Raw genomic sequence first — 24,524 nt, forward strand, 5'->3', positions numbered from 1 at the left:
CATCATCCCACCTCTGGGACTCCTATGGATCAGAAATATTGTGGCCAGCAGGACCAGGGCAGTGATTCTTCCCCTGTACTCAGCACTTGTTGGGCAGCACCTCAAGGGCTGTGTCCAGTTCTGAACCACCTCAATTTAGGAAGGACATAGGGGGCCTGAGCATGTCTAGAGAAGGGCAACAAGGCTGGTGAGAGGTCTGGAGCACAAGTCCAGTGAGGAGGGGTGGAGGGAGCTGGGAATGTTTATCCTGGAGAAGAGGCGCAGAGGAGACCTCATCACTCTCTACAACTCCCTGACAGAGGATGCAGCCAGGTGGGTGTTGGGCTCTTCTCCCAGGGAGCAGTGACAGGACAGGAGGACACAGCCTTAGGCTGCACCAGAGGAGCATTAGGCTGGACATTAAGAAATATTCTTCACAAAGACAGTGATTGGGCATTGCAATGGGCTGCCCAGGGAGGTGGGTGAGTCATCATCGCTGGAAGTGTTTCAGGAAAGACTGGATGTGGCACTGTGTGCCATGGTCTGGGTGACAAGGGGGTATTGGGTCACAGGTTTGACCTGATGCTCTCAAAGGTCTTTTCCAGCCTGGGTGATTCTGTGGCAAGGGGCCATTGTGACACTGCAGGGCCTCATGGAACTGAGAGGACCAGAGTGACACCGTGTACAACATGGCACCACAGAGCCAAGGGGCCACTGTGACACTGTGGGGCTACATGGAAGCAAGGAGTCCATTGTGACACTCTGGGTCCTCATGGAACCACAGAGGCCACTGTGACACTGCAGGGCCTTGTGGAACCAAGAGGCCATTGTGACACTCCAAAGCCTCGCTGAAGCAGGGAGACCATTGTGACGTGCGAGAACATCATGGCACTAAGGGTTAATTGTGACACAGCAGGGTCTCATGGAACCAATTGTCCATTGTGAAAAGGTAGATCCTGAGAGACCATGGTGACACTAGGGAAACTCATGGAACCAAGGGTCCATTGTGACCAAGAAAGGCCTTGTGGAACCAAGGGTCCATTGTTAAACTGTGTGGCCTCATGGAGCCCTGAGCCATTGTTACACTGTAGCCACAAGGAGCCAAGGGGGCATTGTGACACTGCCAATTCAAGGAGACCATTGTAATTGAGGAACCCCATAGAGGCAAGAGTCCATTGTTACACAGTGAGGCCTTGTGGAACCAAGGGGACAACAGTGACATTGCAGGGCCTCATGAAACCATGGAGACTATACTGACACTTCAGGACCCACTGGAACAAGGTGCATTATATCATGGCAGGGCCTCATGGAATCAAGAGCACTACAGTGAACACTGTGAATCTCCTTGGAATGAAGGCTCCATTCTGACACCATGGAACCAAGGATACCATTGTGCCACTAAGGGGCCCCATGGAATCAAAGGTGCATTCTTACATGAAATCATGGGGGTCATTTTTATACTTTGAGGCCTTGTAAAATCAAAGGGCCATCGTGGACTTCAGAGCCTTGGGGAGCCAAGGGGACCACAGTGACACTGAGAGAGGCTCAGTGAAATCAAAGGGCTGTTGTGACACTGTGGGACTCAATGGATCCAATGATCTGTTGTGACACTGCAAGGATTCCTTATGGAATCATGGAGACTGTTGTGACACTACAAGCCTCATTGATCCAAGGGGCCATTGTGACACTGCAAGGTCCCATGGGAGCAAGGGACCAGTGTGACACTATGGAACCCCATGGAAACAAGAGGCCAATGTGACACATCTGGGCCTCAAGGAACCAAGGATCCAATATGACACTGCCATTGTGATACTACAGGGACACATGGAAACAAAGCAACAGGTAACAGGTCTGGATGGCTTGTCTGACTGATCCAACTGCCCTTGGCATATCAATGGTCTCTTCTCATGTGCCCCTGAAACACTGGGGACCCCGTGGCACGAAGGACATCACTGTGGCCCTGCTGGGCTGCATGGTCCCAAGGGGCTGGTGTGCAGCAGCAGGGCTGTGTGGAACCAAGAGGCCAATGCTGCATTACAGGGCCTCGTGCAGCCAAAGGGCCGTTGTGATCCCGCAGGGCACCATGGATCCATGGAGACCATTGTGGCATTTCAAGGTCCCATGGAATCATGGAGACCACTGTGACACTGTGGGGCCCCACGGAACCAAAGGGCCATTGTGACCCTGCAGGGCCTCATGGAACCAGGGAGACATGGAACTAATCTAGTGGGTTTGGCCTCCCAGGGACTACCTGACAAACCCAGCTGACTTTGGCATGTGGAAGGTTACCTCTCATTTACTCCTGTAGAACTGGGGCTCCATGCTTTCCTTCCAATGGAAAAGAAGCTTCCCTCTTTCCAGGAACCCTTGGCTGAAATTGGTACTGACCCTAAAATATTTCTTATATTCAAGGGTTTCTCCCAGACACAAGCTGCCAGGACAGCCTCTGGTGGTCACAACTCATCGGCCCCTGAGACACTCGGGTACATTCCCTCCTACCTATTAAAAGGAACCAGCCTTCTGGTTCAGGGGCAATGGCCAAAACTGTGATTTGGCCTCCCAAATTCTATCTAGGCAAGGATTCCTCTCAAGCAAAAGAAGCCAGAACAGAGAGGTCTGGCTGCTTTTGTTTTTCTGCTGATTTCCATGGACTACAAACAAAATGTTTTTGCCAACACATTAGAGAGGGCCCAGAGATCTCCAAAGATGAGGTTTGCAGTCCGCAAGCACATGACCACTGTATAGGAAGAAAAAAAGCTATATGCTTACTGGAGTGGAGACTGAGGACAGCAGAGGAGTGCCGTGGGAGTGCGTGGATGGCAGTTTCAGAGATGGCGGATCTTTTTAGCACAGTAGACAGCAGCTGGAGTAAGAAAGAATTAACGCCAGTGGCAGCTGGAGAGGTCAGCACTGGAAAAAAGGAGAAAGGAATTTTTCTTCCAGGACAGGTCTAGGGTGCAACACATTCCTCAGAAGGAGTCTGGAGCAGCCCAAGGCTTTGTGTGGCCAGGCAGAGGCAGGCAGGACACAGAGCTGTCAGCAAAGGAAGGGCCAGTGAGGTGGGGCAGCTGGGGGATGATGACAGCATGCAGGGACAGAGGGCAGGGCATGGACACTGTAGGACAGCCTGGGCTGCACAGGGCACAGGGATGGGCAGCAGCTGAAAGGCCCTGCCAGAGCCAACTGCTGCAGCACATGGGCCATGGCTGCTGGCCCTGGGCCTGAGGCCAGCAGGGGACAAGTGAGCCTGGCTGTGCTGGGGCCTCATTGCCTCCTTGTCCCTGCTCAGCAGCCTGGCAAGGGCCACCCCACAGTCCTACCCTTGGCATTGCACATCCCCAGAGCCCAGTGCCCTGGGAAGAGCCCTGAGCAATGAGGGAGGGACAGGATCTGTCTTGCCAGGGGCTGGGGCTCAAGCCTTGGCCCTTTGCATTCCTCAAACACACCCAGCTGTGCTCAGCTCCAGAGACACCTTTCGCTGCTTTGTCCCCACCTGCCATCAGTGCCTCCAGTGCTCTGCTCTAACTGGGACCTGGGGACACTTTCTCAGTCCTCACTGGGATCTAGTTAAATATGAGAAACTTCAGTGCTTCAATCTCACTTGGAGCTCTTGAGAAGTTTTTTGAGCACATTCTCTCAGGGACTGAGTCTTATGCAAACAGCACCAAAGCCCCAAGAGGGTGATTCAAGTCCTTTTGCTGTGCCTGTGCTGCTGAGCTGGGCCAGGCTCCAGCACAGAGGCAGCTCCTGGCAAGGGCAGCACTGCAGAGAGACAGCTCTGCCCAGGAGCAGCTCCTGTGACAGCCCAGCAGGGCTGGGGCACTGCCAGGGCATGGCAGGGACACGAGCAGGGCACAGGCAGAGCTCACAGTGCTCAGCACTGGCAGGAACTGTGTCATGTCCCAGAGGGGGCTGTGGCACAGCAGCACCTCTGTGGCTGTGTCATGGAGCCAGAGAGCAGCTGTGATGTCAGAAAGGGGCTGTGTGACAGCACAGGGTGGGTTGTGGGAGGTCACAGATTGGGCTGTGACATGACAGAACAGGCTGTGATATTGCTGAGTGGGCTGTGACAGCACTGGACAGTTGTGTGACACCATAGAGAGGGCAGTGAGGTGACAGAGGAGACTGTGCCATCATAGAGGGTGGCTCTGTGATATCAGACAGCTGGCTGTGACATTACAGAGCAGCTGTGTGATGTCCCAGAGAAGGCTGTGGCATCAGAGAGCGTGTTCTGCCATCACAGGGTGGCTATGTGACATCAGAGAGGGTCTTTGACATCCTGGAGCAGGATGTGACATCACAGAAAGGCCGTGTGACATCCCAGGGCAGATTGTGTGACATCACAGCAATGACTGTGACTTCACAGATCACAGAGGCTGTGGGACATCACAGGGTGCTGCAGGGCTGTGTGACAGCACATGTGGCCGTGTGACACCACTGGGGGCTGTGTGACATCACAAGGATTGTGTGATATCACAGGGCCGTGTGACATAGCGTGCTGTGTGACATCACAGAGCTGTGTGACATCACAGAGCTGTGTGGCATCATAGGGTGCTCTGTGACATCACAGGGCTGTGTGAGTCACTGGGAGGTCACTCTGCCCCGTTCCCCCCTCACAGTCCAACGCTGCTCGTGCACAGGGGGTCCCCTGTCCCCCCAGGTCCCCCCCTCTCCCCATGCCGCAGCCTCCCCCAGAGGATGTTCCACGAGATCGACCCCAGAGCCTGACACGGGGACAGGGGCCGGGCCCTGGGGGTGGCACAGGGGACAGGGACCCCCCGGCAGTGTCCCCGTGTCCCAGGGCCAGAGCCTGGGCCAGGGCTCCTTCACCCTGTTAGAGCCAGGGGCTGAGAGCATTTGAAAAATCCCAGCACGGGATCAGCAAAAACCAGATTTAATGTTAGCTACAGCACTGTGATAAATTATCTCCACTGAAGGTTATAAATGAGGATGTTAGAGAGTTGGAATTGTCACTTACCTTATCATGTGATACACTGTTCTGTATGACCCAGTTCATTCTTTAATCCGGTTGTTGTATTCCCTTCATAAATCCAGGTTTGTTGTATTCCCGGTTCCAGTTTGTTCCCTGTTCCGTTCCCACTTCTGGCCCCTCTCCCCTGCCTCATTTCTGGCCTGGCTGCTGCTGCTCCCTCCTGTCCTCAATTGAAAGAACGCGCCCAACGTGTAAAATCGCAAAGCTCCCGAAACAACCACTCTTCAGGGAGTCCCTTGAAGAGAAAAAGCCCCTGGAACAGCGAGCCAATAGCAAGATTCGGGAACCCTCCAGACACACACCACTCCAGCTATGGCTCCACCTGCTAAGATTGCTTCTCCTCCAGTGTAATGTCACCATTTTATGAAAGCGAATTTACATACAAACAGCCCTAAACAACACTAGACACTGCAAGTCCATGGGCAGACACACGAGCTTGGAAGCACACACCCACGTTTCTGTGAGAGTTCACAAGGGGTGTGTTCTATTCCATTTCTGGCGTGGTAGGCAGCAGTACCGCCATGGAACATTCCCTTGGGTTCTCTGCTGCTTCTAGTAATAAAGAGACTCCATAGTTAAAGGCTTCGGCTCTGGGCACGGGGCTCTCCCGGCCTCTCCTGGGATTGAATGGATCACCCACAGCAAAGGGAGAGAACAGGAGAAAGCGAGAGATAGGAGATTGGCAATCAGGGCTCGCAGTCGCAGCGCCCAGTCCTGCTCCGCCGTGGGACTCGGAGCCGCAGCGCAGGGAAAAAAATGGATCCGCGGGCACTTGGGGGGGCTGCCGGGGCGCCCCGCTTTGGGCCGAAGGAGGCGCGATTGGAGGGCAGAGCTAGAGCGCAGGCCCACGGGAGACTGAGCAACAGCCCGGCCCGGGAGGTCCCGCAGTGCGACGGACCGAGGAGGGGTCCCGGGATCCCGGGAGGGAATCCGGGGGAATTCCGGAATGCCCCGTGCCCTCCCCCCCGCTTTTGCCCTCGGGCGCTTGGCTTTTGCCTTCCGAACCAGCGGCAATGCCGGGATCTTCCCCAGCGACCGGTGACGCCCTCTGCACACTCGGGCCTGCCATTGGCTTGACAGGAAGAGCGGGGCCAATGGCGGGGGCCGGAGGCTGCTCATGGGCGGGGCCGCAGCCGAGCAGCGCCATGGCTCCAGCGCTGGGGCTGGGGCGCTCCTTGGGGCCCCGGGGGCAGGCCAGAGCTGAGGGGAACCCCGGCCCCGGGACTCTTTGATCGCCCATTCCAGAGCACGGAGAGACCCTCACACCCCCATTCCCGGGCGCCTTGATCCCCCCGAAACCCCCATTCCCGGCCATGCGTTCCACCCTGCACCCCCTTATCCGGCACCAGTAACCCCGGCACCCCTTTCTCCCGGCCATCCCGCCTCTCCTGGCCCGCAGAGTCCCCTTCTCCTTGACCCAGAGACCCCCTGCACCCCTATTCCTGCCTTTCCCAGCACCCAGCCCATCCTTCCCTCAACACTGAGGACACCCTTGACCCCTATTCCCGGCCATCCCGGCTTTCCCCGCCCTGTGCTGCAGGTGGGGAAACCGGGGACCCTTGGAGCTCCCTTTGCTGCATCCAGGGAACCCCTGCTGCAGGAGGTTTCTGCCTGTGCCCTCCTGTCCCACGGCAGCGTCCGCGGATCCCATGAGCTCGCCAAGGACGGCCGGGAATTCCTCTCCTTCCAGCTGCGATCCGGGACATTCGTGGTGGCCGCCGGCGCTGCCCAGGTCACCAAGAGGTGCTGGGAAACTGAGGAGATCGAGACTGAGGAATTCACACATGACCTGGGCACACCTGCCAGGAATGTCTCTGGAAATATGGCAGGGATGAAACCAGAAGGGGAAACCGATGGAAGTTCCCTCTGGAGTGCTCTGCCTGGGGTGCTCTGTGCAGTGCGGCAGAGAGTGAGAAACACTGCCAGACTGTCACTCATCACAGTTCTCAGGGTTTTGGGTGAGATGCTTGCAGCAGATCCAGCGCTGAGGAGAGTTCAGGGGGGTCCCTTAGCATTTGGGTTCCCCTGGGATTTGCAGAGAACACCCCGTTCCCCCCAGAATCTCCCTGAACACGCTGGCGCTGCTCCGAGCGCAGTGAGAAGGTTCATACCCGCACGGGGTCCCAGCTTCTGTCACCGGCATCGCCCAGGTACCCCCAAAACCTCCCGGGAACCCAAACACCCCCGGGGATCCGCTGCCCGAATCAACGGGAATGGTGTGCTCTTTAAGTGCAATTTCAGTGGGGCTTCAATTGACGGCTCTTTTAAAGGGGCGATGGTAGAGCAATCCCTAAATCCACCTGGGGGCAAAATATCCCCTACAGGGGGTTGTAGTGGGGGCTTCCCTACAAATGTCACTTAAGCCATCATGATCCCCCCTAAAAGGGGCCTTGGGGACTGTGGACCCACTAACACCCCTAAAATGGAGAGGAAAAAACAAACCCTTGAAGTGGTAGGAGTCCACCCCAAAAACCTTAAAAAGGAAAAATCCTCTTCAAATGGACCTGAATAGCCTTAAACGTCCTCACAGAGGGACAGGATCCCCTCCTGTGCTGGGGCCTCTCCGAGCCGGGAAATCTCCCGTTCGCTGCACTCGGGGGAGCCCCGAACGACGACGGGTCCTGGGCTGAGCCCCCCACTCAGCCGGGGGTGCGGAGGGAACTGGGGGGGCTGGAACCGGGCTTGGGGGTCCTGGGGTTAACTGGGGTCCCTCAGTGGCTCCCACTTCCCGCTGTCCCCCCTCTCCCACCTCTTTCCCATTTTCACCTTCAAAGGTCCGATCCTCCCAGCCGGGTTTGGGGGTCCCTGGGCCTTTTCCCTTGGTGTCCCGAGCCCGGTCACAGCGGCCAGAGGGTCGGAGAAAGGGGAGGAGGAGGAGGAAGAGGAGAGACAGAGGAGGAGGAAGGATAAGGAGGATCGAGAGGAGGCACCACGTGCGTTCCCCGCTCTCTGTATCCGCAGCTCCTTCGCCCCCAGACCATCGCCCCCCGCATCCTGCAGGTGCCCGGGGAGGGGGAGCTCGCCCCAAATATCCTGGGTGTTTTTTTTGAAGGGGGGAGGGGTATTTGGAGCTGACACGAAATAGATTTGTGTTATAAATGCATGACATGTTGTTGGCTCTTTGCAAGTATTCGGATAAATGCTATATGTATAATGTTAAAATAGCATCTCTATATGGATATAGTCTTGGTGAATAGTAAAAGTCAGACATAAGTTTTTTAGAGATAGTATGCTTAAACCACCTGCTTAGTCAAAGATAAGAGCCCGTGAACATGTGATGGGGACCCTGCAGCTGACAAGACAATTATCAACACTCAGCACCTGGGACCACCACCCAAATTAAAAGGGAGAAGGAGAAGAATAAAACCACAAGCCAAGAAACACGCATGCTCTAAAAAGGAGGACCCAAGGAGTGGCCATGCTAAACAGTTCCCAGAAACAGCTGACTGTGCATGAAGGTCTATGAACATGTAACAAAGGGATGGATTGTGAAACGTATTTAAAGGGGTGTTCCCGAAGCAGCGGTGTGCTCTCGGCAGCATGCCAAGCACCCTGCCGTTTTAACCCTTTGCTTCACATATGTCTCCTGTTGTCTTTTTATTAAACCTTTTAATTCTCCCAAAACACTGAACCGTGTTTTTCACAACAGCATTCCCGGCGTCAGGAATTTAGAATCCTTCAGATCCTCACAAATCTTCCCATGGAATGATGCTTTTCCAGAGATAGGTATTTGAAATCCTCCTCTTCCCCTCTCAAATTCCCATTGAATTCTGGCATCCCAGGCAATATAAATACAGAATTCTCCAGTTCCACTCAGAAATTCTCATGGAATAATGGAAATCCTGGCAGCGAGAATTTTGAATCCTCCTGCTTCCCTCCCAAATTCCCACTCGAAACTATGGAATTACAGCATTCCTGGAGTCAGACATTTGGAATCTTCCAGTTGCATTTCCAAATTTTCAGGTAAAACTACGATTCTGGCTCTCAGTAATTTGGAATCCTCCAGCTTTGCATTCAATTCCCCAGGGAATAACAGCATTCCGGGTGTCGGGAATTGAGAACCCCCCAACCTAAATTTTAGCAATTTAAAAATTGCATTTTAGCAATTTCAACAACCTAAAATTTCACCCAATTCCCAAAGAATAGCAACATTCTAGGTGTAAGGAATAAGAATCCTCCAGTTCCCAATCCAAATTCCCTTGAAATAGTGGCATTCCAGGCATCAGAAATTTCATATATTTCATATGCCCTCCCAAGTGCCCATGGAATAAAAGTGTATCAGGCAGGGGGAAAGTAGAATCATCTAGTTCCCCTCCCGAATTTCCATAGAATTATATCTGCCACGACATTGGAAATTTAGAATTTGCCAGTTCCCCATCCAAATTCCCAGAGAGTAACAGAATTCTGAGTCAGGGATTTGGAATCCTCCAGTTCCCTACCCAAACTGCAACTGGAATAATGGCGTTCTGGGTATTAAGGAATTTGGAATCTTCCAGCTCCGCAACCAAATTCCCGTGGAGTAACAGCATTCCAGACATCAGGAATTGAGAGGATTTCAGTTGCCCTCCCAAATTCCCATGGAATAATGGCATGCTGGGTGTCAGGAATTTAGCACTCCGTACGCTTTACCTAATTTCCCCCTAATTCCCATCAAATAAAAGCATTCAAGATTTCAGGAATTTTGAATCCTCCAATTCCACTCCCAAATTCCCATGGAATAATGGTATTCTGTGTGTTGGGAATTTTGAACCCTCCAGTTTCCCTCCCATGGAAAAACAGGATTCCAGGCATCATGAAATTCAAATTCTCCATGTGCCTTCCGAAATTCTCATGGAATAACAGCAGTCCAGGCATTGACATTTTGGACCCCTCCGGACCCCCTCCCCCACTCTCTAATTCCCATGGATTTGCAGCATCCTGGGCATTAGGAATTTAGAATTCTTCAGATGCCCTCCCAATTTCCCATGGAATAATAGCACGCCAGGTGTCAGGAATTTAGAATCTCCCATCGCCTTCTCTAATTCCAATCATATTCCCATGGAATAATGGCATTCTGGGTGTCAGGAATTGAGAATCACCCCTACAACCTCGAAATTCCCACTAGTATCCTAAAGAATAACAGCATTCCAGGTGTCAGGAATTGAGAATCCCCCAGTTCTACTCCCAGACTCCCGTAGAATTACAGCATTCCCGGTTTTCAGAATTTTAATTCCCATGGATTAACAGAAATCCTGGCAGATGGAACTCTGAATCTTCTAGCTTCCCTCCCAGATTCCCTCTCAAATTGTGGAATGACAGCATTCCTGGCATCAGGAATTTGAAAACCTGAAGCTCCCCACACAAATTCCCAGAGAACAATGGCATTCCAGGTATGGAGAATATGGAATCCTCCAGTTCCCCTTCTAAATTCCCAGGGAATATCAGAATTCTGGGCGTCAGGGATTTGGAATCCTCCAGCTCTGCACCCAAATCCGGGTGTTGGGAAATTAGAATTCCCCAGTCTTCTCAAATTCCAAACATATTCCCATGGCATAATGATATTCCAGGCATCAGGAATTGAGAATCATCCAATTCAATTCCCATATTCCCATGGAATAACATCATTCCGCTTGTTGGGAATTTAGAATCCCCCATAAAACATCCCAAAATCCCACTCAATTCCCAAGGAAGAGCAACATTGCAGCCGTCAGGAATTGAGAACCCTCCAGCTCCCTTCCCAAATTCCCACAAACACCAGGAATTACAGTATTCTAGGCATTGGGTATTTGGAACCCTCCAGCGCCGCACCCAAACCCCCATGGAAGAACAGCATTCCAGCTCTGAGGAATTGAGAATCCTCCAATTTCAGTCCCAATATCCCATTGAATAATGGCATTTCCGGGTGTCGGGAATGTAGAATCACTGTAGGCCCTCCAAGTTCCCACCAGAATCCTTAAAAATAACAGCATTCCAGGTGTCAGGAATTGAGAAACCTCCAGTTCCACTCCCAGACTCCAGTGGAATTACAGAATTTTTGGCCTTGGAAAATTTGAACCCTCTAGTTCCGCTCCCAAATTCCCATGGAAAAGGCAGATTCCAGGCATCATGAACTTCGAACTGTCCATGTTCCATCCCAAATTTCCATGAGATAACAGGAGTTTGGACATTGGAAGTTTCGACATCTCCTGTTCCCCTCCCAGTTCTCATGGAATTGCAGCATCCTGGCCCTTAGGAATTGAGAATTCTCCAGATGCCCTCCCAATTTCCCATGCATAAATGGCACGTGGGTGTCAAGAAATAAGAATGCCCCCATAGCCTGCTCAAATTCCGATCGTATTCCCATAGAATAACTAGTTCCCTGGTTTTAGGGATTGAGTATCATCTTGTTCTACTCCCCTACTCCCACGGAAAAAATAGCATTCCGGGAGTCAGGAGTTTAGAATCCCCCATAAGGCTTCCCAAACTTCCACCCAATTCCAAGCAATAGCAACATTCCAGGTGTCAGGAATTGAAAATCTTCCAGTCCCCCTCCCAAATTCCCACAAAAACCATGGAATTACAGGATTCTGGACACTGAGAATTTTGAATCCTCCAACACTGCAGCCAATTTCCCATGGAATCACGGCTTTCCAGGTGTCAGGAACTTAGAATGCCCCAGCTCCCTTCCCAAATTCCCGCCAGAACCCCAAAGAAAAACAGCATTCCAGGTGTCAGGAATTGAGAATCCTTCAGTTCCACTCCCAAATTCCCACAGAATTATGCTATTCCCAGTTATGGGAATTTTGAACCATCCAGTTCCCCTCACATATTCCCATGGAAGAATGGCAATTTGGGCATCGAGAATTTGGAATCCTCCTGCTTCCCTCTCAGATTCCTACTGAAATTACAGAATTACAGCATTCCCGGTGTCAGGAATTTAGACTCCTCCAGATCCTCAGAAGACATCCCATGGAATGACAGTCTTCCAGGCATGGGGTATTCAGAATTCCCCTCTTTCCCTACAAATTCCCATGGGTATCCAGCATCCTGGGTATTAGGAATTTAGAATTCTCCAGCTCCCCACCCAAATTCCCAGGGAACAACACAATTCTGGGCATCAGAAATTTGGAACCCTCCAGGACCGCACCCAAACCTCCATGGAAAAAGAGCATTCTGGGGTACGAGAATTGAGAATCCTCCAGTTGCACTTTCAATATCGCATGGAATAATGGCATTCCGGGAGTCGGGAATGTAAGATCCCTCCTACACCCTCCAAATTCCCACCCAGAAAACAGGTGCCAGAAAACCCCAAAGAATAACAGAACTCGAAGTGTCAGGAATTCAGATTCCTTAAGGTCCACTCCCATACTCCCCTGGAATTATGGCATTCCCAGGGTTGGGAATTTTGAAAGCTCCACTTCTCTCAAATTCCCATGGAATAACAGCAATCCTGGCAGTGAGAATTTTGAATCCTCCTGCTTCCCTCCCAGATTCCCAGCAAAACTATGGAATTACAGCATTCATAGCGTCATGAATTTGGAATCCTGCAGCTCCCCACAAAATTTTCCGGAGAATAATGGCACTCCAGGTATGGAGAATTTGGAATCCTCCAGTTCCCCTTCCAAATTCCTCGGGAATAACAGAAGTCAGGTGTCAGGTATTTAGAATCCTCCAGTTCCCCACCCAAATTACAGTTGGAACTATGACATTCTGGGAATCTGGAATTTGGAACCTTCCAGTTCCCCTCCCAAATTCCCATGGAATAATGGTATTCTGTGTATTGGGACTTTTGGCACCTGCAGTTGCCCTCCCATGGAATAATGCATGGAATATGCCATGGAATAATGGCATTCCCGGTGTTGGGAATTTAGACTCTCCCATAAGCCATGCCAAATTCCTAAAAAATTTCCCAAGGAATAATGGCATTCCAAGTGTAAGGAATTGAGATTCCTATACCTCCCCCAAAAAATTCCCACCAAAAGCATGAAATTACAGCAATCTGGGCCTTCGGAATTTTGAACCCTCCAGTCCCCATCCCCCCCCCCCCCCCCCCCACCAAATTCCTTTAGAAAAGTGGAGTCCAGGCATCATGAATTCCGAATTGTCCATGTGCCATCCGAAATTCCATGGAATAATGGAAGTCCGGGTATCAATAATTCGGAAAACTCCACTTTCCCCCACAAACTCCCATGGAATTGCACCATCCTGGGCATTAGGAATTTAAAATTCTCCAGATGCCCTCCCAAAATTCCCATGGAATAATGGTATTCTGCGTGTAGGGAATCTTCAATCCTCCAGTTCCCCACCCATACTCCCCTGAAATAATGGCATTCCAGGTGACAGGAATTTAGAATCCCCTATAAGGTGCCAGAAAATCCTACAAAATTCCCAAGGAATAACTGCATGCCATGGGCCGGGAATTATCAGTCCTCCACCTCCCCTACCAAACTCCCAACAGAACAATTAAATTACAGGATTCCAGGATTTGGGAATTTGGAATCCTTTAGTTCCTCTCCCAAATTCCCATGGAAAACAGTGATTCCAGGAGTCAGGAATTTTGAGTCATCCGTGTGCCCTCCCAAATTCCAACAGAATAATGGTAGTCTGGCCATGGGGAATTTGAAATCCTCCAGTTCCCCTCACAAATTCCCATGGAATTGCGGCATCCCAGGCAATAGGAATTTAGAATTCTCCAGATCTACTTCCAAATTCCCAGGGAATAACAGAATTCTGGGCATCGAGAATTTGGAATCCTCCAGTTCTGCTCCCAATATCCCATGGAATAATGGCACTCCGGGTATCAGGAATTGAGAATCCCCCACATGCTGTTCCAAAATCCCACAAAATTCCCAAGCAATAACGGCATTCCAGGTGTAAGGAATTGAGATTCCTCCACCTGCCCCCCCAGATTCCCACCAAAACCATGGAACTACAGCACTCTGGGCATTGGGAATTTTGAGCCCTCCAGTTCCCCTCCCAAATTCCCATGGAAAAGTGGGATTCTAGGCATCATGAATTTTAAACCATCTGTATGCCCTCCCAAATTCTCATGGAATAGAGGCAGTCCTGGCATTGATAGTTTGGACACCTCCAGTTTCCCCCCCCCCCACCACAAAATTCCCATGGAATTGCAGTATTAGGAATTATCAGAATTAGGATTAGGAATTTAGAATTCTCCAGATGTCCTCCCAATTTCCCATGGAATAATGGCACTCCAGGTGTCAGGAATTTAGAATCCCCCATAGCCTTCTCTAATTCCAGCCATATTCCTATGAAATTCTACATTCCAGCTGTCAGGAACTGAGAATCCTGCAGTACTGCTCCCATACTCCCATGGAATAATGACATTCCGGGTATCAGGAATTCAGAATTCCTCATAAGGCTTCCCAAACTTCCACCCAATTCCCAAGGAATAGCAACATTCCAAGTGTCAGGAACTGAGAATCCTCCAGCCCCCTCCCAAATTCCCACCAAGACCATGGAATTACAGCATTCTGGGCATTGGGAATTTGGAATCCCCCTGTTCCACTCCCAAATTTTCACGCAATTATGGCATCCCAATGGAATACTGGATGTCAGGAACTTAAAATCTTTCAGTTCCCCACCCAATTTCCTCATGGAATAACGGCACTTCAGGTGTTGGGACTTTAGAATCCTTCATACACCCTCCCCAGTTCCCACCATTATGCCAAATAATAACTACATTTTAGGTGTCAGGAATTGAGAATCCTCCAGTTCCAATCCCAAATTCCCATGGAATTACAGCATTCCCAGTTTTGGGAATTTTGAACCCTCCAATTCTCCTCAGAAATTCCCATGGAATAATGGCATTCCGAACAGTTAGAATTTTGACTCCTACTTCTTCCCTCCCAGACTGTCACCAATACTAAGAAATTGCAGCAGAAATTCCAGGTGTTAGGAATTTGGAATCCTCCAGGTCTGCACCCAAATTTCTATGGAATAAAGGCATTCAGGTATCCAGAATTTAAAATCCTCCTGGCTCCTCTCAAAATTTCCCATGGAATAATGGGTTTCCAGATGTTAGGCATTTCCAACCATCTGTATGCCCTCTGAAATTGCCATGGAATTGCAGCATACCAGGCATTGGGCAATTTATAATTCTCCGCTTCCCCTTCCCAATTCCCAGGGAATAACAGAATTATGGGCGTCAGATACTTGGAATCTTTCAGCTCTGCACCCAATTCCTCACAGAATAAGAGCATTCCAGGTGTCCAGTATTGACAATCCTCCATTTCCCATCCCAATTTTTCATGGAATAATGACATTCTGGGTGTCAGGAATTTAGAATCCACCATATGCCCTTCAAATTCACACCAAATTCCCATGGAATAACAGCATTGCAGTTGTCAGGAATTGAGAATCCACCAGTTCCCCTCCCAAATTACCATGGAATAACTGCATTCCAGGTGCTAGGAACTGAGAATCCTCTTGTTCCCGTCCCAAATTCCCATGGAATAATGATGTTCTGAGAGTTGGGAATCTTGAATTTACCAGTTGAGAATTGTTAGGAATTGAGAAACCTCCAGTTCCCCTCCCATACATCCACGGAATAATGGAATTCCAGGAATCAGGAATTCAGAATCTCTCATAAGGCTTCCTAATGCAATTAATTCCTACTAATGCAATTAATTCTTAATGCAAATAATTCCTATTCCCAGGAAATAGCAACATTCCAGGTGTCAGGAATTGAGAATCCTCCAGCCCCCCTCCCAAATTCCCACAAAGACCATGGAATTACAGGATTTTGGACACTGGGAATTTTGAATCCTTCATTTTTCCTCCCAAATTCCCATGTAATAACAGCATTCCAGACGTCCGAAATTTCGTATTGTCTGTATGCTCTACCAAATTACCATGGAATAACAGCCTCCCAGGCATGGGGAATTTAGAATTCTTCAGTTCCCCTCCCAATTTCCCAGGGAGTAACAGAATTCTGTGTATCAGGAATTTGGAGTCCTCCAGATGCCCTCCCCATTTCCCATGGAATAATGTCATTCCGTATGTCAGGAGTTTAGAATCCCCCATTCACCTGCCACAAACTTTTATCATAATTCCATGGAACAACAGCATTCCAGTTCTCAGGAATTTAGAATAATCCACTTCCCCACCCAAATCCCCATGGAATTACAGCATTCCCAGTTTTGGGTATTTTGAGCCCTCCAGTTCCCCTCATAAATTCCCACTGAATAACTGCATTCCAGGCATTGTGAATTTACAGTCCTTCTGCATCCCTCCCAAATTTCCTGCTTTCTTCCAGATTCCCACTAAGTCTATGAAATTATAGCATTCCTAGCATTGGGAATTTAGAATCCTCCAGGTCTCCTCCCAAATTTCCACTGAAACCATGGAATTAACCACATGTCAAATCAATTTGAAGTTGGAATCCTCCAGTACGCCTGCCAATTCCTATGGAATAACCACACTTCAAACTCTGGGAATTTCGAATACTCCATTTCCTCTCCCAAATTCCCACCTAAACCCTGCAATAAAGGCATTCCAGGCATTAAGAATTTGGAATCCTCCAGGTTGCCTCCCAAATCCCCATAGCATAGCAGCATTCTATGCACTGGAATTTTCAAATCTTCTATATGCCCTCTTAAATTCCCACCAAAACCTTGGAATTACAGCAATCAGGGGGTAGGACACTAAGAATCCTCCAATTCCCCTCCCTAATTCCCATGGAATCCTCCAGTTCCTATCCCATACTCCCATGGAATAATGGTATTCGGGGTGTAAGGAATTTAGAATCCCCATATGCCCTCCCAAATTCCCACCAAATTCTCATAGAATAACCACATTTGAGGTGTCAGGAATTTCTAATCCTCCAGTTCCCGTCTCAAAATCCCATGGAATAATGATGTTCTGAGTGTTGGGAATCTTGAATCCCCCAGTTCCATCATATATTCTCATGAAATCATGGCATTCCAGGTGTAAGGAATTTAGAATACCACCTAAGTTGTCCCAAAACCCTACAAAATTCCCAAGGAATAAGAGCATTCCAGGTGTCAGGAATTGAGATTTCTCCAGCTCCTCTCCCAAATTCCCACCAAAACCATGGAATTACAGCATTCTTGGCAATGGGAATTTGGAATCCTGCAGTTCCTCTCTCAATTTTCCATGGCCTTGTGGGAATGGAATAGCATGAAAACAATTACCAGGGAACTGGACTGGCCAGTGTACCATGGGATACCTTCTCCCTCAGTTACAGATTACAAACCAAACGAATGAATTGACAGGTAATCTTCAAGGACTATGGAAGCACAGACTCACTAAGGCAACACCCAATAACCCACCAGTCTGATACAGCACCAGGCTTCACAGATTGTTAGGCCGTTGCTCCCAAATTTAGGAATTGCACAGCTGTAACATGCCATTTCAAGCATTCAGCCAAAATAGAATTGACTGCTAATTCAACAGCGGGTGCTTTAAGAAGACTACAAACTGAAACAAACTCAGTAAAAGAAGCAGTCTTTCAAAACCACATGGTGTTAGATATGGGAACAGTCAAATGGGAGGAGTTTGTATTCTAATTTATACCAGTTGTTGCACTTATATAGATCAGTCAGGGCAAAAGCTAACCACTGGCTATTTGGGCAGACAATCCTATAGAGCATGCCCAGGAAGCAGGGGTGGAAAGTTCAAATCCAAGGAAGACTCATGAGCCTTCATCCAAAACAACCAGGAGGAGGCTGACAATCACCTTGTGCAGAAACCATGCACATGTTCAAGGGCTCACATAGTCATGTCATTACAAAATATGTTGCAATATGAAAGATACCAAACACTTGCACATTAACTAAAAAACATATACAGGCTAGTACGGTGCAAAGAATGGACAGGTGATTTTGTTGTGGAGCAATGCCCGTCACTCCAGGTATCAAATAAACAAATAACTGCCCCATAGGCCTTATATTATAGAGTACTACTGGTTTCTTGCCTAGTTTTCAGGCATCAGAATGCAGTGGATTTCAGCATCATCCTGCTGAGGAAAGAATTTGGTCCAAGCCTGCATCCCAATTTCAGACTGTACAGGAACACTGTGGACTTCTTCCCACTCAACCTGGAACTGTGCAACAGAACAGAAGTTCAGCCATTACAGCCCTGCATGGGAGAGACTTTAATTCATCTGGGAAGTGTTTCCTAAGGCCTTGTGTGCAATCCTTACTTGGGTTCTATAGTCAGAATTTGTATCCCAGGAACAATGGAATTAATTTAGCTATTCCAACATGTGTTTGCTGATGTTTGTCTTTGGAAATGGAGACAGTGCCTCTGTACAATCTAGTTGTACTGGGAAACTCAGCTGCTTATTGTGTGCTGGTGCTCCTGCCAATCCCTCCTACAAAAGACATTATTTCAGGACTAAGAGCTTCTGCCTTCAGACAGATACCAAGAGTTACCAGCAGTTGCTCCAGGTGCTCCTGCCAACAGCCCCTGAAGGAAGGAGCACAGCCCCCGGTGCATGTGGGCTTTGGCTCCCTCTGACACAGAAGCCCCCGGGGCACAGGTCTCTGGGGCAGGAGCGGGGCACCAGCACTGCCAGGGCTCGGGGGGTGGCAGGTCTGTTTGGGCAAGGACTCTGCCACAGCCGCTGATTTCAGTGCTCGCAGGGCCCAGGGGTCAGAGCAGCATCCGTGCCCTGGCCCACACGATCCTTGCCTGTGTCACAGCCGTGGGTTTAGGATGACCACCAGCCGGGACGTGTCCCAAGGAGGCCGAGCCAGCTTCTGTGCAAGGCCCCGTGCCCTTCCCGCTGCAGCTGCGTCGGAGCCCTGGAGGCTCCTTCTGCTGCCCTGAGCCCGCAGAGCAGGGCAGCGATTGCTGATGGTTTGAGCCATTCCTAAAGATCCTGTTGGGCTGTCTTAGACACTTGGGGGGAGGGATTCCTTCCAACCTGGGCCACTTTGGGTGGGCTGGGGGCAGGCCAGGGCCGGTGGCAGCGTGTGCAAGGGCCGTTATTGAAACGGTTCAGCGTGGTCACCATGGCATGGAACAGGACCGTTGGTGAGGTGTGGTGATATAAGAGCCAACGGTGACACGGCCACGGCACAGTGCTCGGAGCACACGACGGGACAGGACGGGACAGAGCAGTGCCGTGAGGAGCCCCCGCACAGCGCACTCGTTCCTGTCGGACCCGGAGCTTTTCTGAGAGTTATTCCTGCAGCTGACTTCCCAGCCAGACTGCAGGACTGTTTGTCTCACAGCTTTCCCAAGGCACCTTTCTACAAGGTGCCCTCAAGGCCAGACTGAAATGACAGGCAGATTTCCCAGCTGTTTCCCACTCTTCAAAGTGTTCAGAAGAATGAAAAGGAGAGGCTCTAGAGTCCACCCAGCACAAGAGCCTGAAGAGCCGGAGCCATTTCAGCCAAAGCATGATGGTGAGAGGCACAGCTGGGTAAAAGAGCTGATGGCTGCTGCCAGCTTGATCACTTCTTGTCCCATGCCATGCCATGCCATGCCATGCCATGCCATGCCATGCCATGCCATGCCATGCCATGCCATGCCATGCCATGCCATCCCATGCCATCCCATCCCATCCCATCCCATCCCATCCCATCCCATCCCATCCCATCCCATCCCATCCCATCCCATCCCATCCCATCCCCTGGGAACATGCCCAGGCACAGGACAGAAGAGGGGCCGGGCAGACACCCTGCAGTGCCTGTGCTCGTGTTCCCCTGGAGCATCCTGGGGCTGTCCCTGCCTGGGGAGCGCAGGGCTGGGCTCTGTTCTCCGGCCTCTCCCGCAGCCCCTCAGCTCTGGCTGTGCTCGTTCTTTTCCAGTTGCAGCCATGGACCGCACACACGAGCAGGACCACACCGGTGGCCGCTTCCGCAGAGCACTGAAGGTACCTGCAGCCATCCCCACCTGGGCTGGGCCTACTGTCACTGCTCAGCCCAGCACAGCGCTTGGAGCACTCCATGGAACTTGCCTCTCCTCCCTGTCCTTTGTTCTCCTGCAGATGTTGCAGAAGTTTGTGCCGGTGCAACGTAGAAAGACCAGCACAGCAACAGAGGGCACAGCTGAGCCTGACTCCAGCCTGACCGAACTCCAGGCAGAGCCTGATGTCAGCCCAGATGTGCCTGAGCACTCAGAAGAGTCTGACACTGTAAGGAGTGATGACAGGGTGCAGGCTGACATGGCAGTGACTGAGGATGTGGGCATGACAATTGCTGACACTGGAGAGACTCAGGGCATCACAAACACTGACACCACTCCCACTCTGAGTCACTCTGAGGAACTCATAGTGGATTACTTCAAAGACCGTTGTGCTTCTCAGCACCACTTAAGCAGCCTGTGGCCAAGGCTCCATGCCTCCCAGGACTGTGTGCCCACTCAGGCCATGGTCACTGGGCCCCCTCAGTCATTGCAGGCAGCACAGCGTGGCAGGAAGGGAAGCACTTCTCAGAGGAAGCTACGAAAGTGCTCCAAGTGTTCGCCATTCTTCCCCCAGGTGCCAGCCATGGTGAAAAGCATTCACCAGAGACTGACATCCCAGGGCACTTTAGATGCAAGGCTGCGCACTGACATTCTGAGGCTGGCTGGAGAACACCCTGCTGACATGGTGCTGACCCTCCTGCGCTGTGCCCCAACGTGTGACAGGTACGGGGCCCACGGGCCTTGAGAGCTCAGGGCTCAGCAGCCTTTAGGGCCCATCACCCTGTACAGCCTGTCCAATGGGGCCTGCCAGGCAGGTGGAGAGGTCCAGGACCCTCAGGCCCCTCTGCTTCCTGAGCCTGCTGCCACTGCCAGGCTCCCTCCCTGCCCCTCAGGGCACTGGGGCTGTCACAGCTGCACAGGGCATGGTACTGTGACTGAGACCCCCTCTGACACCGAGCTCCAACCCCACAGAGCTGCTGCAATGATGTGGAGAGCCATAGGCTTGTCAGGAACAGCACTGGAGAACGTGCTGCCAATTCTGCTCTGTGTCATGGAGGACTGGCCTCTGCACAGAATGTGCACCTCTGATGGAGACAACGAAGATGTTTTTGCCCTGGCTGTGAGTTTCTGGAACTGGCCCTTGCTCACCCTCCAGCACCAGTCACCTCTCCAGCAGCTCTCCATCCTCTCTGTGCCTCAGTTGCTGGGCTCAAACCTGGGCCAGGGAATGGCTCAGGGTGCACCAGGCCCGCTGCTCCCCCTGCCTCTCCCTCAGGCCCTGCCCCATGGACACTTTGGCACTGAGCGCTGTCTTGGGCTGTTTCTTTCGCAGGCAACTCTGGTGATCTGGGTGGTGGTCCAGGTGCCCCACTGCGAGGAGGCCATGATGAATGCTTCCTCGCCTCTGTTTACGGCTCTGCTCTTGCATGTTGTCATCACCACACAGCAGATGCCAAAGGAAGTTGATAACTTCTGGAGAGCGTGCCAGGAGCAACACCCGCTTCCCAGCAAGGCCAACAGGTCCCAGTCCTCCAGTCCTTCCCATGTCCTTGTGGCCAGCACCAGTGCTCCCAGTGTGACCTGGACTTTGCTCTGCACACAGGTTTGCAGTGCAGACCATGAAGGCTCTGCTCATCTGTATGCAGTATGAGCCTGAGGTGATGGCAATAGAGCGCAAGCGTGGCTGGGACACGCTGCTCTGTGCTGACACCCAGCACTATGCCGTGGGTCTGCTGGCCAGGTGAGACCCCCATTGCCCCTCTGTCCTTGACATTTGTGCTGTGTGCCCGGGGTGCCCCACACAGTACCCGTGCTCATGGGCCAGAGGCCTTTGTCACCAAGGGATGGCCAAGCAGACCGGAAAAGGCTGGGAGAGGAGGTGCCCAAAAAGGGGCAGCCTCTCAAAGTGTCCACATCGCCTCCAGGGATGCTGGGGAAAAACTGGTTCTCTGTGAGTCAATCCTGGGAGAATATTGCCACCCCTCAACCTCAGGGTCCTTGTGCCTTTTTTTCCCCCTGCCAGGGAGATTCGCTGTGTATTGATGCCCTTGTGTTCCTATGTTGCACTTCACCTACTCCAGCTGCTCAGCACACAGGAGCCACGTTGGGATCTGCCTGCCCTGGCATTCCTTGTGGAGGTGAGCCTGATGGCCAGAACTGTCTCCCTGAGCTGCCTCCCAGCTCTCTGGCCTCTCATGGCCACAGCTGCCTGGGATGGTGCCCGTGCCCTGTGCTGCTGTCTGGGCCCAGCCCTGTGCAGTTCTGGGCTCCTGTGTGTCCTCTGTCACTGCCCTGTGCCTTTCAGGTCCTTGAGTGCCTGGATTTGAGTGAATGTGGGGACAGCATCCTTAAGATCATGTCAAGGTTCCTACAGAGCAATTCCAGGGAGAGGCGTCGCCTGGCGCTCAGAGGCCTTGTGCTGCTAAGCAAGGATCCCTGGATGGCAGCAGCTGAAGCGGCTGTGGAAGTTGGCCAAGTGCCTGGTAAGGATGGCCTGAAAGCGCCAGGCTCAGGCTGGAGAAGCCCCCTGAGCGTGGCGCTCACTGTGTGTGGCTGCAGCTGTGGCCCTGCCCAGTGCTGCCCACAGGGGCCGCACGGGCCCGAGCCGGGTGCCGATGGAGCCCCGGCCCAGTGGGGCTGCAGGGCGGGCCGGCACCGCGGCTCCCCGGGCAGCAGCCGGCCCTGTGCCCCTGCAGAGCCCGGCCGGCGGCTGCTGGCCGCGCCTCAGGGCTGTGCGGGCAGGGGAGGCCGGGGCCGGGCGCGGGCAGCGCCTGCCAAAGGGCCGGAGCCCGCCCCGACCCTTTGCTCCCGCAGCTCTCCGCAGCTGGCAGAGGACAGGAGCCGAGCGGCCGAGCACCTGCGCCAGGCCCTGCCCTACCTGCAGAGCCCACAGGAGCCCCTGCTGCAATCCCTGCCCCAGCTCTGGAGTGCTCTGCTCCCTGTGCGGATGGGGAGCGGCGTGGGCAGAGCACACAGAGATTTCAGGGGCACGTGGGGCATTTGTGGCTAGCAGCTTCGGGCTGATCCTGCTCCCTCCTGGCCATGGCCAGAGCAGACTGCAGTAGCCCTGGCACGGGGGTCTTGTAGTGTCCCCAGTGATCCAGGCTGTGACCGTGGCTCTGTTCCTTCCTCTACCAGCTGCTCAAGTCCGGATGCAAGATGCCAGGCCATCATGCTCTAACCTGGAAAATTAAGCCCAGTCATCTTCAGGATCCAGTGAACCAGTGTCACAAGAACACACCAAGAGACACTGAAGAGGACATAAACTGTCCGGGCTGCTGGAGCTCCAGGCAGAGCATGATTGGCACAGTTATTTTGCCTTAAGCCTTCTCCCTGCCTGCTCTCTCCCTCCAGCCCTGAGACCCTCCCCTTTTTTCCTTCTCAGCTCATCCCTTTGCTTTGCCTTTCATCAATAAACAGTTTGCCTTCTTCACTTTGCCTGCATCTCTGTGGAGCTAAAGCAGCACAAATCCAGAGTCCTGGGACTCACAGGCCCCTCCTGTCATTCTCTGCCATGCTATGTTTTTTGCAGAGATGCAGAGAAACGAGGGCAGATCAGGTTGGAAAGGTCTCTGTGCTAAAGCTCAGGTTCCACAACACTGTGGAGTTCAAGGTCTTTATGAGCACCTTGAAGCCCCTGGATTTTAGAAGAGCCACCCTGAGTATGCTCTGAACTCAGCTGGGAGGGATTCCATGGCAAGCACTCATGGAGGGCAAAGGAGCTTGGAATGCTGGAAGGTTTCAAGAATAGCTTCCTGAAAGCACAGCAATGCTCCATCCCTGCACAGGGTCAGGAAGAGGGCAGAACCAGAGAGCATCAGGGCTTCACAGAGAGCTTTGGGTGTTCCAGAGAGCAAATGAAGCAGCAGCACAGTGCCCGAGAGTCGGACGCGTGACCGTGCCAGTGTCCGGAGCGCTGCCGGGCAGTGCCGGATCCTGGTGTGGTTCTGGTCCCCACAAGTGAGGAATGGCAGCCCTGCCTCAGACCCAGTCAGAAAGCCAAGCAAATGGGACCAGATGGAGGGCACCCTTCCAGTCTCTCCTGGGCACGGCAGCAAAACAGCCCTTGCTTCCTCCTCCTCCACCTTGTGCTTGGGGTGTGCTGGTGGCAGAGCCAGCCAGGTTGTGCTCTGTGTGCCAAAGGTTGTTCAGAGCCAGCATGGAAAGTGCTGCGTGCCCAGCAAAGAGTCCTGGAAGGTGCTGGCAAGAGCATCCTGCAGGAGCAGGGCCTGGTCTCTGGCTGGGAACAGCCTGGTTTTGCTGCCATGACCACAGGCAGGAGTGTAGGCAGTGAAGAGGCAGCAGGCAGCTTGTGTTTGCAGAGGGCCTGGGGCTGCACGTCTGAACCCGCACCTGGGAACACACTTGGGGGAACACGAGCTGGAGCTGGAGTGCCTGTTCTGAAAGCAGTTTGTGCAGGCAGGGCAAGCAGGCAGGGTTGCAGGTTTCTTGCTGCTATTGGGGTTTCTAGTTTGTTTGTTGTGTTTCTGTTGGTTGGTGAGTGTGGGCTTTTTTCTCCCCCTTTATCACGTTCCTCAGGGATTCTTTCTCATTCTGAACTAGGCTGAAGGACGAGACTACTTGTTGCTTAGAAAGTGCCATTTATTTTCTTATCTTCTACAGAAGACATGAGTTCTTGGAACAAGTATTGAAAGCGTGGCCAAAAGTCACAAGACTTATGGCTACAAGATCTTTA

The 24,524-nt window shown here is 51.9% G+C and overlaps 1 protein-coding gene and 1 long non-coding RNA gene across 2 annotated transcripts in view; both read left to right on the forward strand.

Moving 5' to 3' along the window:
• Window positions 1–19,049: 19,049 nt before the first annotated feature.
• The window catches only part of LOC306816059, a 75,798-nt gene continuing 70,323 nt past the window's right edge, over window positions 19,050–24,524 (forward strand). The window contains exon 1 of the long non-coding RNA XR_013777563.1: window positions 19,050–19,177. This is a non-coding gene — a long non-coding RNA (uncharacterized lncRNA). The remainder of the gene's footprint in view (window positions 19,178–24,524) is intronic.
• LOC306816056 (maestro heat-like repeat-containing protein family member 7) lies at window positions 19,740–23,022 on the forward strand (the record flags this gene model as incomplete). Its single annotated transcript, XM_079332552.1, has 8 exons — window positions 19,740–19,796; window positions 19,911–20,551; window positions 20,801–20,948; window positions 21,162–21,349; window positions 21,432–21,569; window positions 21,852–21,966; window positions 22,134–22,311; window positions 22,967–23,022. The coding sequence occupies 8 exons, from the start codon at window positions 19,740–19,742 to the stop codon at window positions 23,020–23,022; spliced, it is 1,521 nt and encodes a 506-aa protein (XP_079188678.1).

The sequence above is a fragment of the Erithacus rubecula genome (genome assembly GCF_903797595.1).
Source record: "Erithacus rubecula genome assembly, contig: scaffold_355_arrow_ctg1, whole genome shotgun sequence".
In the NCBI taxonomy this organism is placed as follows: domain Eukaryota; kingdom Metazoa; phylum Chordata; class Aves; order Passeriformes; family Muscicapidae; genus Erithacus; species Erithacus rubecula.